The sequence below is a fragment of the Sminthopsis crassicaudata genome, chromosome 5, assembly GCF_048593235.1.
Source record: "Sminthopsis crassicaudata isolate SCR6 chromosome 5, ASM4859323v1, whole genome shotgun sequence".
NCBI lineage: Eukaryota > Metazoa > Chordata > Mammalia > Dasyuromorphia > Dasyuridae > Sminthopsis > Sminthopsis crassicaudata.
In genome coordinates, this window is record NC_133621.1 from 228,231,897 (window position 1) to 228,248,707 (window position 16,811).

At 40.6% G+C, this 16,811-nt stretch overlaps 1 protein-coding gene across 1 annotated transcript; it reads left to right on the plus strand.

Annotated features, from left to right (window-relative positions):
• The first annotated feature begins 1,277 nt into the window (after nt 1–1,277).
• On the plus strand, nt 1,278–9,396 carry LOC141542836 (keratin, type II cytoskeletal 3-like). Its single transcript, XM_074267448.1, has 9 exons — nt 1,278–1,840; nt 2,013–2,233; nt 3,805–3,865; nt 4,220–4,315; nt 5,234–5,398; nt 6,741–6,866; nt 7,405–7,625; nt 8,106–8,140; nt 8,781–9,396. Exons 1-9 carry the CDS (start codon nt 1,307–1,309, stop codon nt 9,044–9,046), a joined length of 1,725 nt encoding a protein of 574 aa, XP_074123549.1. The 5' UTR covers nt 1,278–1,306; the 3' UTR covers nt 9,047–9,396.
• The last annotated feature ends 7,415 nt before the right edge of the window (nt 9,397–16,811 follow it).

Below are 16,811 nucleotides of genomic sequence, written 5' to 3' on the forward strand. Positions count from 1 at the left end.
CGAGAAAGAGCTATCAATCTGTCAATCCTTTCCGTGTCCGGAAACTATTAATACCTATTATGTATTCCTTCCTTCCTTCCTTCCTTTCTTCCTTCCTTCCTTCCTTCCTTCCTTCCTTCCTTCCTTCCTTCCTTCCTTCCTTCCTTCCTTCCTTCCTTCCTTCCTTCCTTCCTTCCTTCCTTCCTTCCTTCCTTCCTTCCTTCCTTCCTTCCTTCCTTCTTCTCTCCCTCCCTCCCTCCCTCCTTCCTTCCTTTTTTCCTTCCCTGAACTGTGGTGAGTACTGATGACTTTTAGATAAACAGAATCCAATGGTGAATCCATTGAAATGACTACCTGGGGAGGGCCTGGAGCACTATAATCTGACATGCCATAGTTATTCGTTCTCTCATTTGAAAAAATAAAAGAGTGTTATTTGGTATATTTTGAAGATGTTATTTAGTTTTCTTTGCAGGATGGCATGGAAGCTGTGTAGTTGAGTGGAATAAAGGCTAAACTTGGAGACAGGAGATAATAGATTTGCATCTCAGGTCTGATGTTTACCAACTGTATGACCCTAGCTAAGTGGCTTCCCTTTTATTACACAGTATTGGCTTTCACACCAGAGGACCTAGATTCAAATCTTGATTCTGCTCCTTACCAGTTGTGTGCCATTGCTCAAGTTTCTTAATTCCCTTGGGATGCTGCAACCATCAAACACAGAGCTTGTATCATTTACCTCACAGTGTTGCATGTAGAGAAGTGCTTTGTCAAGCATTGGGGTGCTATAGCAATGTGAGCATTATGATGTTTCCTGGGGGGAGTAGCCTTAAAGACAGTTCCACTTTTTTCATCCTAATTCCCAGAGTACTTCAAGTTCTCTTGTGAACCCGCTCTATCAGGTCAAGGACTGAGTGATGGGAATAGATTAACCAGGTTCTTGAGGAAGGGAGTAAGGCACAAGTCACCTAATTGAATCTGCCTCCTAAGGAGCTAGTGCCTTGAGGCTCTAGGGTTGGGCCCGATCCTGGCAAGGAATAAGTTTATCCATCAAAGAAGAACCTACAAATTTCAAGTTTGGTGGAGACAAACCAAATCTAATTGGGGGGAAAAGGCACTCAGCTGGGGAGTTGATGATTAGAGCAGTAGTGTGCTTAGTATCTAAGCCATTGACCTATTTTGTCGGGAGAACAAAGCCCAGGAAGACTCCAGATTAATTCACTGACTCTCCTTGGTTCTATATAAAGAGTCTTTCCAGTCCAGTGTCTTAGTAGTTCTTGTTCTTTCTTTGCCTTCTCAACACTGTTGTTCTCCCTTCCATCCTAAGAAAATGCTGAGTCTTCAGTCCAGCAAGTCATCCCAGACCAGTAAAGGCTTCAGTGGATGCTCTGCTATGATCTCTGGTCAGAGCCACAACAGCTCTAGGAGATCCAAATCAGCCTCTCGATCAGGAGGGATGAGCATGGCCACTACCTGTGCCATGATAGGTGGGGGCTTTGGCAGCAGAAGCATGTACAACCTGGGAGGAAGCAAGAAGATCTCCTGTAGTGTGGCTGGACCTAGCTTCTGTGGTGGCCAGAGTGGTGGCTTTGGTGGAAAAGGAATGGGCAATGGTTTTGGAGGATCCTACAACTTTGGAGGTAAAACTGGTAACTTTGGAGGAGGATTCAGTGGTACCAGAGGTGGAACCAGTGGTTTTGGTTGTTCTGGGAGTTTTCCCCTTGGCATTCAACAAGTAACCATCAACCAAAGTCTCCTGCAGCCCCTTGATGTGAAGCTTGATCCCCAGATTGGGGTGGTAAAGACCCAAGAAAAGGAGCAGATTAAAACCCTCAACAACAAATTTGCCACTTTCATCGACAAGGTAAGTATTTGCACCTATTTATTGGTTTGGAGGTAAAGGATGATGGAGCCCACTGAGACTTCTCTTACACTTGGGCTCAAGACTGTTTTGAAAATCAAGATTTGGTGATCTCTGGAGGAAGCTAATTGAGTTGGGATTTTTCAACCTCCTTTTTTTTCTTACTGGGTTATAGGTTCGGTTCTTGGAGCAACAGAACAAAGTTCTAGAGACCAAGTGGTGCCTCCTACAGCAGCAGAAAGAGAGCTCCAGCTCCAGTTCCAATAACTTGCAGCCATTTTTTGAGTCTTACATCAACTGCCTCCAGTCCCACTTGGATGGGCTGCTCAGGGAGAGGAACAACTTAGAAGGAGAACTGAATACAGTACAGAACCTGGTGGAGGAATACAAGAAAAAGTGAGTGATGGAGGCAGCCAAAGGAACAGTCACCTGTTCTATAATCCATGGATCTTATCAAATGGTGTATGAGATCCTAAAATGAGGACATGTTCTATCCTTATTTCCAAAATACCCACAGGATGCAGACTAAGGAGCAAAGGAGATTTTAATTTCAAAGCTTCACCCCCTGGTGAAATGGCATGTTTTAAGGCTTTTTAAAGTTAAAAGTTTTTTAAACTTTTAAAATAGGGGGCCAGTTCACTGTCCCTCAGACTGTTGGAGGGCCGGACTATAGTAAAAACAAAACCTCACACTCTGTCTCCACCTTTTGCCATAACCTGGTGGGCCGCATAAATGGCCTCAGCCCGCTGAGAACCCCTGTTTTAAGGAATAGCCTGAATTACAACTTGTTGGGGATGTTGCTGAAGTAGTTGTTCTCAGTAACTTCTGAGCATCCTTCCACTCCAGAATGCCATAGTTTCAAATTTCTTTCAGACGTTGTACATTGATGTCCTTGGGAGTCAACAAGGTACAATAAATGGGTAGAAGATCATACTTTGTGTCAAGAAGATCTGGGCTTAAACTGTACCTTTGGCACATATGAGTGTGTGTGTAGAAGGTGATGACCATTTGTTAGTCAATTACTGCTAAGTGGCTCTAGATAAATCTCTAAGAATAAGTTAGAGAAAAGTTAACAGATCTTTGTTTGAAATCACAGGTCTCTGGTCTATCCTCCCCACCCCCCCCCAAAAAAAAAAAGAAAAAAAAAAGAAAAATTTCAGACAAAACCCCAAACAGTCCTCTATCCATGAAAATAAGAAAGCTATATCAGGAAGAAACAGGATTAGAGAAATATTATAGAAATCCTGCAGTCACAGAATTCTCAGTCTGATAGAGGAGAAAAGCTCATCTCAGACAGAGGCAGACACACAGATAAGAGAATGTTGACCCAGGAGCACCTGGGCAAAGTAGTTTAATTGGATTATGTTTGCAGTGGAGAATAGTGGGAAGGGGAGATGTTGAGTCAGGTACAATGGGAATTAGTAGGAGAGGAGCAAAACTGAGACTTAGTTTCTAATTCTATTTGGCTCAGGAGATTATTAAAATAAAATTTCATTCCCAGAGCTCATGAGCACATGGAGGAGGCATTTGGGAACATTTAAGAGAAAAAAGGAGAACCAGTCTGGAGAAGGACACAGGCTCATCTGGAAAAGGAAATCATGGCATGAGGGAATGGCCATGTTTGGAGAGATTTGAGGCATTAGAGGCACTGCAGTGTGTGTAAAATGAATTTTTAAGGGCCCAGTGATTCAAAGAATCTGCTTCTCAGCTGTTTTTTTTCCCTGAATTACCCCAATAATAATACTGTATAATTTTTTTGATGTGTCAGGGATTGAAAGATACATGAAAACAGCCCCAGGACATTGCTAGGATGTAAATTTTCTAAGCTAGTATAGGTACAACTCATACAAAACTTCACTGACACATGACTCTTCTCCCTATCTTCTCTTGTTTTGTCATATCTCTTATACTCTCTTCTTTCGACCTATTTTGTACTGATCTCTCCTGACTTTTCCTCTCTTCTGCAGGTATGAAGATGAGATTAATAAGCGAAACACAGCTGAGAATGATTTTGTGATACTGAAAAAGGTAAACTGGGCAATGAAGTTGAGCAAGTCTAGATTTGTTGTTGTGGGGGTGGGTAGTGGGTGGTAGTTATGGACTGAGAGAAGGTGGGAGTGTGCCTAGCTTTTAGTTCTGGATTGGCCCCATCTGGGTATAATCCAACAGCTTTTACTCAAGGAGCAGACCAAGTTCCCATGATGCCATGGAAGCTTCTGGAGCCAATTGGTTGCTCTGTTCTGGTATATGGTATAATCTATTTGCTTATATATAGTGTGTATATATATCTCGTAGGGTTACTACTACTAGCATGGACTTGGTATGAGATCCAGTTAAATAACATGTATGACATCCTCTTAAGTTGACATAATTTCCCCCCAGGATGTGGATTCTGCCTATATGACAAAAGTGGACCTGGAGGCAAAAGCAGAGAGTCTGTCAGATGAGATCAACTTCCTGAAGGCTCTCTATGAAGCTGTGAGACTCTGTGCCCTTTCTGCCCACTCTGGCATTGGGTGGCTGGGTGGGAGAGTAGTTGAAGAATATTTTCCCCCATAAATTAGATTATGAACCAACTCCATTCTCAACTGGAATCAGGGCTTGCAAGCCCCTTATAAAGATCCCTGGATGAAAAGAATTGTTAAAGCTCCTCCTATTTCCCCCAACTCCCCTTTTATAATATGGTGTAGTGGAGTAAGACTGTGGACAATTCCTTTCCTCCTCCCATAGTTGTGGAGAAAGTAATTTTTAAGCTCTAAAGAGCTTTAGAAAGATAAAATTACCTCCTTGGCCCATTCTTTGTCTCACTTCTTAAAGTCAGTCTTACCCCTTTCCATTTTCTATTTCCTGAACTGCCCTCTGGGTCCCTTGTTGAGGCAAGAGTGTTTTGTAAATCTTAAGAGATTTTAGAAAGGTGAGATTATCCCTTTGACTCATTCTTTGTCTCTCCAGTCTCCATCTCTTGAGCTCTCTTCTCCCCCAGTCACTGCAACTATAACCCACATCCTTTAATTTTGTTTCTCCTGAGCTGCTTTCTGGGTCCTTTGGTTGTGAAGAAAATGTTTTGTTAAGTCTTAAGAGGTTTTAGAAAGGTGACATTATTATACTTTTGGCCCATTGTTTATTCTCCTTTCTCTAACTCTGAGCTCTCTCTTCCCTTAGCCACAGCTTCTATAATCCATATCCTTAGTGATCTCCCCAAGTAGATGAATCCATCTTTAGGTGCTTAGAAGCCAGGTAGAATACAGATCACATCCCGAGTTCTTAACTTGATTGTCAGTGGATCTATTGGCTGCTTGTTTTCTTTAAGATCACATTTTTTTTTTTGCCAAAGAGTGGTTTAGAGTGTCCTGAAAAAGTAGGGATGGTAAGCAACTATTTCCTTTGGGTGTACAGGAGTATACCCAAGTGCTCTCAGAAACAAGTGACACCTCTGTGATTGTCTCCATGGACAACAACCGAACCCTGGATCCAGACAGCATCATCGCAGAGGCCAAAGCTGTATTTGAAGAGATGGCTCAAAAAAGCAAGGCTGATGCTGAGGCCCTATACCAGTCCAAGGTGAGTATGAGCAAAGCCCCACAAATTTACTCAAGCCCCATCAATTTCTCTCTTTTCGAGCCTCTGTCCTTTTCAGTAATCACTTATGTGGTTCCTCCTCCTGCCCCTCTTTTACAAAAACACAAGCAATTCAATTCAATTCCATAATTCATTGTAGCATGCAGTCTCAAAGATGAGAGACTTCAGAGTTCTACTTTTAGAAGGGTTACCTCTCCCAAAGACAGAATCCCCCCCAACCCCCACAACAAAATCCTTAATAAAAGACTGTCTAGCCTCTGTTGAAAGACATATTGTCTGTTCTAGAGGCACCAATTCTGCTATAACACAGCTCTATTTGTAGGAGTTTTCTCCTTATATGGAACCTTAGATTTACCTCTATAACATATTGTGATCTTGAAGGACATCGAGTCCAAGTCTTTTATTTTACTACAGATAAGGAAACTGAGGTTCAGAGAAATTAAGGTTATACAGACATTCAAGGAATGGAGTTGGGATTTGAGTTCAGGCCCTCTGGCCAAATCCCATTTCATTTCAATGATACCAAAGTGCCTGGGGCTCTTGGGTCTATGGGGCCAAATGGAAGAAGGCTCTTCCACACCACAGCCTTGCAAATCCTTGAGAATAACTAGCAAGCCCTCTCTAGATCTTGTTTCTAGGATAACCTTCCTTTTCCACTCCCATCTCCCGCCCTGTTCCTTCCACAGCTCTGAGTCTGGCATGATTTTTCCCTCGCTATCCTTTTCACTCTCCTCTGGGTGACCTCCTACTTGTCAACGTTCCTCCTAAAACGGGGCACCCAGGACTGGACATAGTGCTTCCCATGTGGCCAAGTACAGTATCCTCCTTGTTTTGGATCTGCTATGTCTTTTGTATATAAAGTAAAAATCAACAGAACCATCTTGAAGGAGCTTATGATTTCATAACAACAGCTTGGAGGGAACAGAAGAGTTCTTGATCTTCTATCCCTAATTCCTCACCACTGGTGAATTTCAGTGGAGAATTAGCAAGTAAGCTTTGCTGAGAAAAGGGTAGTGTCTCTCAAGACCATGGTTTCAGATCTTAAGGGGGCAAGTATGTACCTGAGGGGAAAAAAAAACAGAAGAAGAAGAAAAAAGTGAACATAGCATGTGTTTATTTACATTCAGTCTCCATAATTCTGGATGTGGATAGATAGGGATAACATTTTACATACAGAATTTATTGGATTGCCTTGGATCACTGAACTGCTGAGAACCAAATCTGTCACAGTTGATCTTTGTACAGCTGGTTCTGCTCCTTTCCCCTCTTGTATCTATCTCACTACCTGAAGCTAACCTTTTTTCCTCTTCCCTCCCCACTTCAGATTGGGGAGCTGGAGATCACAGCTGGCAAGCATGGGGATGACCTGAGGAATACCAAGAGTGAGATTGCTGAGCTCAACAGGATGATCCAGAGGCTGCAGGCTCAGATAGAAAGTGTTAAGAAGCAGGTGGGGGCAGCTCTTTTTAAGTCTGAGATTCAGGTGCTTAAGCAATTTCCTCTCTAACAACTGTGGGGTCACAGACTGGGTTCAAGAAGCTGGACAGAGTTGCCGGACCCCTGGGAAGAACTTTCAGAGAGGGAGAGAGAGGAGTCTCATGCTTGGGGATATTCTGTACGATAGCCAATGAGCGATAGGGTATGATGTAGGGTTGAAGAGAAGCATGAGTCCCCTGTCACTATTGTTCCCTTATCTTCTGCCTTCACCTATGGCTTTACCTAAATAGGACAGAGTTTCTATGGTTTGAGCCCTTGAATATCTGTTTTACTCCCTGAAAAAATGTACAAGAATAGCTGTTCACATAGTCCCTGAAATAAACACTCTCATCAACTGTCAGGTTGAATAGGCTAGTCTTATAGGGCTACCAAAGCTGATCCCAAGACGGAGGAGGGAGATTGTCCTGCTACATAGGGGATAGCTTCTTCCAAGGGCAAGGGAACTTGGGGGCTGCTGCAAAGACCTTATAGTCCTTTCTACTTCTCCAAAGAATGCCAACTTGCAGACAGCTATCGCAGATGCTGAGCAACGTGGGGAGCTTGCCCTCAAGGATGCCCAGGCTAAGCTGGCTGAGCTCAGGGAAGCCTTGCAGCAAGCCAAGGAGGATCTGGCCCACCTGCTCCAAGAGTACCAGGAGCTGATGAACATCAAACTGGGTCTGGACATTGAAATTGCCACCTACAGGAAGCTCCTAGAAAGTGAGGAATGCAGGTGAGAAATATTAGCAAAGGATGATGGGTCAAAACTCATCTCTAGAAATCAGTCAGTCAAATCTCCATTGTCTTCTACCTGGATTAGCATTACAATTATAACAGCTTAGATTTGTATAGTATTTTACAAAGTGTTTCCTCCCAGAAATTCTAAGAAGTAGGCAGTATGAGTTTTATAACCCCCCTTGTACTGAAGTGAATGAAATTAGTAAATATAGGAACTGGGATTTGGGCCCGGGTCTTCTATTTCCATTTCTCTTTACATAAGTATGCATTATTACATGTAATACAACAATTTATTATATATAACAATATGTTTTATGCCATATTAGAATGTATTATTATTATGGCATAATAATATACATTAATATGCTACTTTTCCTCTTTCTGTTAAATTTTAGCAGCCAAGTCTAGCTGATATTTAATTTTTTCTCATTTAAGTCGTCTGCTCTTCTGATATTTGCTTTGTTTTTCTAAACAGAATGTCTGGGGAGTGCCAAAACACTGTGTGCATTTGTAAGTATCTTTCCCTTCCTTTTATTTGATTGAAATAATATTCTCTTCAAGACTACATAACTTTATCATATTCAGTTAGTTCATCCACATATCCTTCCCTCAATTAAAAAAAATTTTTTAGCCAGCTAAGTCCCATCCTTGGAGGGAAGAATTTGGGGTTTTGGGGTGTCCAAAAGGAATCACAACTTTCTGGTTGACTTCTCAAGTCATGCAGGGCAAGGTGTTATTTGGGGTCAAGCCTGGATCTTCCTGAATCTAAGATAAGATTGTACTTTTAAGATTCACCTGGAATTTTTCCATTCTTGTTGTGGAGAGAATTCAAAGTACTTTTCTCACTTCCCATTTTTGGAAGTTTTTGATCATTAGTCCCTTATAATTGCAGTTCCTCTTGCTGCTCTTTCTCTCTTCTTCTCCCTCCTTCCCCCATCCGGATGTCTAGATATATGTCTAGGTGATTCCATTTTGTTTTTGTGTGTGTGTGTGTGTGTGTGTGCCCTTAGATCCTTTCTCAGACCTCAAAGATCTGTTGTTTGCTTTCTGTATCTCTGTCTCATTGTTACCAACCTAGTGTTCATGACTATGGGGCTACCTCTCCAGCCAACCGTCACCTCAGGGCATCATTAATCTGATCTCTCTGCAGCTGTGGTCAGCAACACTAGTACCAGTACTGGTTCTGGAGGCCACTCTAGCGGAGGCAACAGAAGTGGACAGAGCACTAGAGGGAGCAGCATCTCAGGCTCTGGCTCCAGCAATCGTGGTAGCCAGTCTGTGATTGCTGGTCAGAACTCTCAGTCTGGAAGCAGAAGAGTCACCACTGGCCAGAGTTCTGGAGGAAGTGGCAGCTCACCTTCAGCCAGGATTGTCCAGACCACTACCACCAGCCAACACTCCACCATCAAGTATTAAGTCTTAGCCACTGCCCTGGCTCCCTGATCCTCTCCCTTCCATCTGAATCAAGAGAAGAGTCTGAGAAATGAATCTTCTTTGGGTTTGGAACCACCATGCTTCTCAGCATCTTGTCATGCTAAAGCAGAAGGGGAAGATTTTGATTTGTATATTCACATCAGCAATGTTGCAGAAAAGATTTCTGTTTCATGTTTTGATTGGCCTTTTAGGTTCTCTTCAAATTTAAGATTTCTCTGATGTGAATTTGGGTTCTTCCATTACGATTCTGTTTCCACTTTCAATTCCGGCATAGTCCTGTGTTTGAAAATGAACCTTTTGCCATTCTTTCCTATCTTTCTATTCTTCAATAAACTGCTGCACAATATACTGCATCTTGTTTTTGTGTGAATTGTAGAAAATAGGGATTCTAAGTAGTTTCCTGACCAGAAGAGAGATACCTTAAAACTAGATCAATAGGCGCAGGGATTGGAAATAGGGAAGAGATCCAATAACCTATTTTGGATTAAGTGGAAACTCATGACCTTCCCGAATGTGCTGTGACCAGCATCCTTCCTTCTCAATGTGACATGATAAATCAGGATCGTGTACTTGTAATGTCAAATTTATCACAACCCTAAATTGGTTTATAAGATTTTCCAGAGTTTCCCAAATGGATAATTGTGATAATTGATAGCTTTCTCACAAACTTGGAAGACCAATTCTAGGTCTTCTATATAGAAGATTATGTGTGTGTGTGTGTGTGTGTGTGTGTGTGTGTATCCTAGTCTCATAAGCAATTCTTTCCTACTCACATATTTTATTACCATCACACTCCCTTTCCTCTCCCTCTTAACGTTCCCCACCTATATACACTTCAATCTACCCCAGCTCATACATAGCACTGAAGATCTCAAATTTTTAGGGTATAAAAAGTAGCTCACAACTTATATCTTAGGGAGTTTCCTAGGGCAATGCCATTAAACAACTTGGACATAGTAACATAATTTACATCAGAGACAAGACTGGAATTTAGGACTTCCTAACCCAAAATCTAATCCCTTCAGCTATTATGCCACACTGTAAATGGGAGTATTAAATATGCAAATATTTGCACTGGAGAAATAAGGAAGCCAAGAATCTGTCTGGCAGATGTGACTACAATAGAAATTGTTGATCTAACATGGAAGGTCACAGGATATTTGGTGGGAAATGGTGCAAAGGATAAAAGTCAGAGGTCTATCCTCAAAGCAAAAATTAGGGGTCCTTGGCCTTTGATAATTAATGATTATAGTTCTTTTGCCTCTAAACCTGGCTCTTTCTCCATTTATTTCTCTTTCTCAGTCTCTGCTGTCTGTTTGTCTGTCTGTCTCTGTCTTTCTCTGTCTCTGTTTCTGTCTCTCACCTATCTCTGTCCCTCTCTTTCTCTTTATCTCTCTCTTGCTTTCTGTGTCCTTTTCTCTTTATCTCTCTCTCCCTTTTTCTATCTTGTTATGCTATCTGTCTCTCCCTTTCTGTCTCTTTCTCATACTATACTTATATCTAAATCTATATACATATTATTTATATCAAAGTCATCTATATTTATTATATCTATGTCATTTCATTTGAACAGGGATAGTCTTTTTTGACTCTTTATGTCTTAATTTTTTTCTTATTTTTCTTATCTTGTTCTTTGTTTATTGCTCACATTTCTATAACTATATCAACTATAGCAGTGGTATAGTATAGAAACTATTTCTGCACTTAGTGAAAAAGTTTCTAATCTTTTTCACTGAATAGTAATAATAATAATATTTACCCAAAACTTTCAGGTTTGCAAGGGGCTTTACATGTGTTATCTTATTTAATTCTCTCAATAATCCTGTGAAGTAGTATTATTAATTCCATTTTTTGAGAGAAGAATATTGAAGATAAAAAATATTTCAGAACCTTGCCTAGTAAGGCAAGTAAGTGTCAGAAGTAGGATTTGAACTGGTCTTCCTGCCTTTGACCTGGTATTTTCTGCATGGAACTACTTAGTTTGCATATAATGCTAAATATTATTTGGTTATTAAATATACAGCTTTTAAAAACCATGTCTAAGTTTTATACCTTTTTTTTTAAAAGGCATAAATGACTGTCATACTTTGCCAAAGGCTATTTCTTTATCTTTTGATGTAATCACGTGGTTTTTCAATGGTTTTGTTTTGAAAATGATTAATTATGTTAATTGTTTTCCTCATGATGAACTCTTCTTATATACCTGGTATAAATTTAGCTTACAATGGATTCTTGGCTATGAATGTTCGTGTTAACTCTAGAACAGAAATGAGTCATTATTTATAATGCAAATAATGGTTCAGCTTTGAATCTTCTTTTTGGAATCCCTCCTGTTGGAATAGAGTAGGAGGAACCCTGAATTAACAGTTAGGTCAGCTTGAGCTATGCCTCTTCACTAGCTATGCGGTCTTGAACAAACTATTTAACTTGGTGGGCCCTTGTCTTCCTATACTTGGTTTAGAGTTTGGAGTAATGGACCTAGAGTCAGGAAGCTTCAGTCAAATTTATTTACCAAGCAAGCTAGGAAATTTGTTGTTGTTGTTGAATCATTTCTGAATTGTGTCTGACTCTTCATGATCCAATTTGGACTTTTCTTGGCATTGGAATAGTTTGCCATTTCCTTCTCCTACTCATTTTACAAATGAGTAAACTGAGGGTTAAGTCACACAGTTAAGAAGTGAGGCCAGATTTGAACTTAGGTCTCCCTGATTCCCACTTTGACATTTAGCTGCCTAAAACTAGGAAAGTAAACACTTATTATTCTGGGCAAGTCACTTAACCTCTCAGTTTCTTCATTTGCCAAAAGGGGATAATAATAGTAACTACCTTCAGGAGTTGTTGTAAGGACCAGATAAGATTACCAGATATAAGATACCTTAAAATATCTTTTTATATTCCCTGGACTAGGGAAATGAAATGATCAGTAGTCAAGAGCAGCCGAGTTCAAATCCTGGTTTTTCACTTATTAGCTGTATGATCTTGGACAAGTCATGACCTGAGTCTCATTTCAGTCACGTGTTAACTGAGTATGGCACTTATTCCTTATGGGGTTATTGGGAATATGAAAGGAGAGAATGTAGATAAAGTCTTCAATCAATACCAGCACATAGAATAGGGTTTGGGAATTTGGGGGAAGGAGTAAATGCCAGTTATACTCTTCACATTCCTTTGATGTGTAAAATTGTGATGACTCATTCATTCACTTGTTCACATACTCAACAAGCATTTATGAAGCAGCCTACTGTCTCTAAAACCCTGTGCTAACTTTTGAAGACACAAAGAAAGAGATAAGAGACAGACCCTGCTCTATCCTTCTTCCTTCAGACATCTCAAGCCAGACTCGCCTCTTTCTTTGTATCTATGGCTTCTCTTCTCAAACTACTCTTTTCAATGTCTTATTTTTGCTTTCTTTCTTTTTATGTAGTTCAATGTCTTATTTTCTTTCTGAAACTCCCAAAGAGTTTCAAAGTTGAGAGACCAAAATTGAGCTAAACTTAGAAATGCCAAGCTATTATTAACTTTGCATTTCTGAAGTCCTGTAATAATCATCCATTAATGTTCTCTTTGGATACCTGATGTGCTACATAGATGTCTCTGGGTTCTTAAGGGTTAAGCCAACAGATGAAAATGGGAAAGATTTTAAATATTATATCAGTAATGAACAGAATTGTCTGTTGTTTGAGGAAGGACTAAATTCAGTGAGGATCATTACCAGCAGGTTAGCCTCCAGGTGATGATTAAAAAAAAATCACAAAAACTCATGACATCATCTAGTACAGTGAGAAGATTGGGATCTGCATCTCTGCAGGGAAGACCTTCCTCAGTTGAACATTAAACATAAGAACAGCTATAATTGTTCTACTTAACACCAAGGAGAATTGGAAGTGGGGTGAAATGGAGAGGAACTCACTTGGGACACTCAATCTTATTATTTTAATTAATTATTCTTACTAACTATGTGCTCTGCTCATTTGTTCTACAATGTTGAGGATTAAGGAGAGCTAAACACTCCTTGGAGGTGCCCTCCATGCTTTGATGTTCTTGAACAAAGTCGGTCATAAAATCATATTATTCTTCTATCTTGCAGTGTTCCAAGGGAAAAACTTTGAGTTTCATAAAAGCCACTCTTTATCATTGAATGGAATGTCCCAAAAGTCTTACTAAAGCTTACAACTGTACTAAGATTTTTGGGACACCCTGGAGTTTCACAGTTGGAGAGATCAATATAGATCAGGCACATAAGGAAGGGCATGTGGAAGAGTTGATTCAAGTTTGACTTTAAAGAATGGCTAAGAATTTAGTTTAAATTAGGAGAGACATTCTAGATATAGAGAAGAAAGCAAATAGTTTTGTACATAGAACATGAATACATTGTGCTTTGATTTCTGTGTAGACTATATGAGGGGAGTCAGAAATGACTGAGTGACTCAACAACACCAACAGTAGAATATAAGATGGGAAAGAGAGAATAGTACCAAATTTGAGAAGACTTTGAAAGCCAGGACAGTTTGAACTTCACCTTGAAGGTAATGGGACTCACTGCAAGGTTTAGAGTAGAAAGAGGACAGCAAGTTCTAAGCATAAGGAAGATGAAACTGTCAAAGATGTTTAGGATAATTAGACAGGAATAGAGAAAAAAGTCAGGGAAAACTGTTGGGAATGAGATAGGGTGCATGAGAACTGCTTGGAAATGATTTGTTCCCTCCAGTTCCTTGGTGCCTTTTCAGGTCTAAACTAATTCTCAGTGCTTACCCTGGAGCTGGAGGACAGATTTCCTCAGGAAGACCAATGTCCTTTCCTGCTAAGGACCATGGAATTGGCTATTCCAATTTATATCAGCCCTTCCCCGATTTTCCATCACTGTCCCATATTTTTACTCATCCAGAAGAACTCGTTAGACTAATGCTCTCTCTTTTCGTTGTCCCATTCTCTCCAATCCATTTCTATTGCTGCATCTTTTTCCTCTTCCACTGTTAAATTAATCCCATTGTTTTCTTGTTTTTTTTTTTTTTATGGCCCAGTTGGCACCTGTGCCTTCTTGGGAGGGAGAGATCATATTCCTTCCTTCTTTGGTTCTCCTTGGTGCCAAGGACAGGACTCTGTTCCATGTGGGAGACTTGACATCTGCACTCATGCCTTTAAGTGAGAGTGATGTGGTTTTCCCAAGTCAAATGGACATATCTTCATTTCTCCCAAGTGATCAGGCAGCTGCATAGATTATAAATTCCATGTGAGGAAGGATCAAATCTTATTCATCAAGTATTTTTCTCAGTTGCCTACTGCAGTGATCTGTACAAAGTTGGGGCTCAATGAATGTTGGATTTAATTCTTCATCATCTCTTAGAAATGGGCAGAAGATGCAGATTATCCCATGAGATCTTCATGTCAATGGCCATCTGGGGCAGGCTAACCCAGGAAGCCATTCTGATTGTTCCAGGTCACCAGTTTAGCAGTTCAGCAGCAGTCTTTCTCTCGTCACATTTATGTCTCTGTTCATTTGTAGAAATAACTGGGGAAGGGGGAAACATGAAGCTTTTATTCTCTGCCCCTGGAAGATTAGCTGTCAGTCTTGGCAAGAAGCAGGTATTTGGGAAGGTCCCTCATTATAGTTCCAAACTCTGCCCCAAGCTCTTTGAAATTCATTCTTAATGATTAAAATAAAGACTTCCTTCTTGGCCCATTCAGACTGGGTGAGGTCTCTGGCAATCCTCATGGGATGGATGGAAGTGTTGTTCTCTATGGTTCATCTGCCATAGACAAATTGTGCCAAAAGTTTATCAGTTTGTTTCTGTATTTCAATGGATTATTGTCATGCTGTTAAGAGTCCTTATTGGGACCTAAAGAAACATGGGATTTAAGTGAAAAGATTTGTCTTGTTTAAAGTCAGAATGGCCAATGATCACTGTGGTGTGATTTTTAAAAAGGCACCAAAAAGCAATTTTTTCTTCTCTCTCTCTCCCTGTCTTTGTCTTTCTCTATTTGTCTGTCTCTCATTCACTCTCCTCCTTCCACTCTCCCCCCTCTCTCTTCTCTTCTCTTCTCTTCTCTTCTCTTCTCTTCTCTTCTCTTCTCTTCTCTTCTCTTCTCTTCTCTTCTCTTCTCTTCTCTTCTCTTCTCTTCTCTTCTCTTCTCTTCTCTTCTCTTCTCTTCTCTTCTCTTCTCTTCTCTTCTCTTCTCTTCTCTTCTCTCCTCTCCTCTCCTCTCCTCTCCTCTCCTCTCCTCTCCGTTTCTCTTCTCTTCTCTTCTCTTCTCTTCTCTTCTCTTCTCTTCTCTTCTCTTCTCTTCTCTTCTCTTCTCTTCTCTTCTCTCTCTCTCCTCTCCTCTCCTCTCCTCTCCTCTCCTCTCCTCTCCTCTCCGTTTCTCTTCTCTTCTCTTCTCTTCTCTTCTCTTCTCTTCTCTTCTCTTCTCTTCTCTTCTCTTCTCTTCTCTTCTCTTCTCTTCTCTTCTCTTCTCTTCTCTTCTCTTCTCTTCTCTCCTCTCCTCTCCTCTCCTCTCCTCTCCTCTCCGTTTCTCTTCTCTTCTCTTCTCTTCTTCTCTTCTCTCCTCTCCTCTCCTCCTCTCCTCTCCTCTCCTCTCCTCTCCTCCTCTCCTCTCCGCTTCTTCTCTTTCTCTTCTCTTCTCTTCTCTTCTCTTCTTCTCTTCTCTTCTTCTCTTCTCTTCTTCTCTTCTTCTCTTCTCTTCTCTTCTCTTTTCTTCTCTTCTCTTCTTCTTCTTTTCTTCTCTTCTCTTCTCTTCTGTCCTCTCCTCTCCTCTCCTCTCCTCTCCTCTCCTCCTCCTCTCCTCTCCTCTCCTCTCCTCTCCTCCTCTCCTCTCCTCTCCTCTCCTCTCCTCTCCTCTCCTCTCCCGCTTCTCTTCTCTTCTCTTCTCTTCTCTTCTCTTCTCTTCTTCTCTTCTCTTCTTCTCTTCTTCTTCTCTTCTCTTCTCTTCTCTTCTCTTCTCTTCTTCTCTTCACTTCTCTCTTCACTTCTCTTCCCTTTTCCCTTTCTTCTTTGTTCTGCTTGAATTAGTTTGAATATTGAAAGTAATAGGATTACATTTCTTTAAAAATTCAAATTCTTTATCAATTGCAAACTCTTAGTCTTCTCCCCATGTTAGTTTACATTGAGGGATGAACGCTGAATTTGAAGTCAAAGGACTGAAATTTGAGACCCTGGTCAGAGGCTTACTAGCTATGGGACTAGGGAAGCTAATTAATTTCCACAAGACTCAGTTTTCTCATATGTAAAATGGAAATAATATTTAAGGTTCCTCTCTCACAGGATTGTTGTAAAAAAATTGTAAACAGTGAGATGTCCATCAACATAGGAATTATTACTGAGTATGCGAATTGAGAACATAGGAACAATATGAATGGATCTAGATGAGGTTAAATGGAGAAAGATTCCTGAAGGAGTGAAATTATCCAGTTGGTTTCAGGTCAGAGTGGTAGTGATGGACCCTAGAGAGATAAAGGGAAGTCTTTCTAAATAGGGAGGCCAAAGCTCCTGGGAGGGGGTAAAGAGTAAAGAGGGCTATTGGGGCATATGGGGACAGAGGAAAGAAAGAGAGGAGACCAGGTATCCCTCAATTTGAGACACTCAATGAGATTGTATTTGAAAAGTGTTTAGCACAGTGCCTGGCACATAGTGGGTACTAAGTAAATATTTATTCCCTCCTTTATGGAGAAATTGTCAAAAAATTGATTACATGAAGTAAAAGCCTCATAGTACTTAGTACATAGTACCAGGGAGCTTGTGAATCTGCACTT

Excerpts from the sequence above, each read along its gene's own strand:
- LOC141542836 (XM_074267448.1), top strand. The coding sequence starts at position 1,307 with ATGCTGAGTCTTCAGTCCAGCAAGTCATCCCAGACCAGTAAAGGCTTC. Across the intron at positions 1,841-2,012 it reads TTGCCACTTTCATCGACAAG|GTTCGGTTCTTGGAGCAACA; the intron begins GTAAGTATTTGC and ends ACTGGGTTATAG. Across the intron at positions 2,234-3,804 it reads GTGGAGGAATACAAGAAAAA|GTATGAAGATGAGATTAATA; the intron begins GTGAGTGATGGA and ends TCTCTTCTGCAG.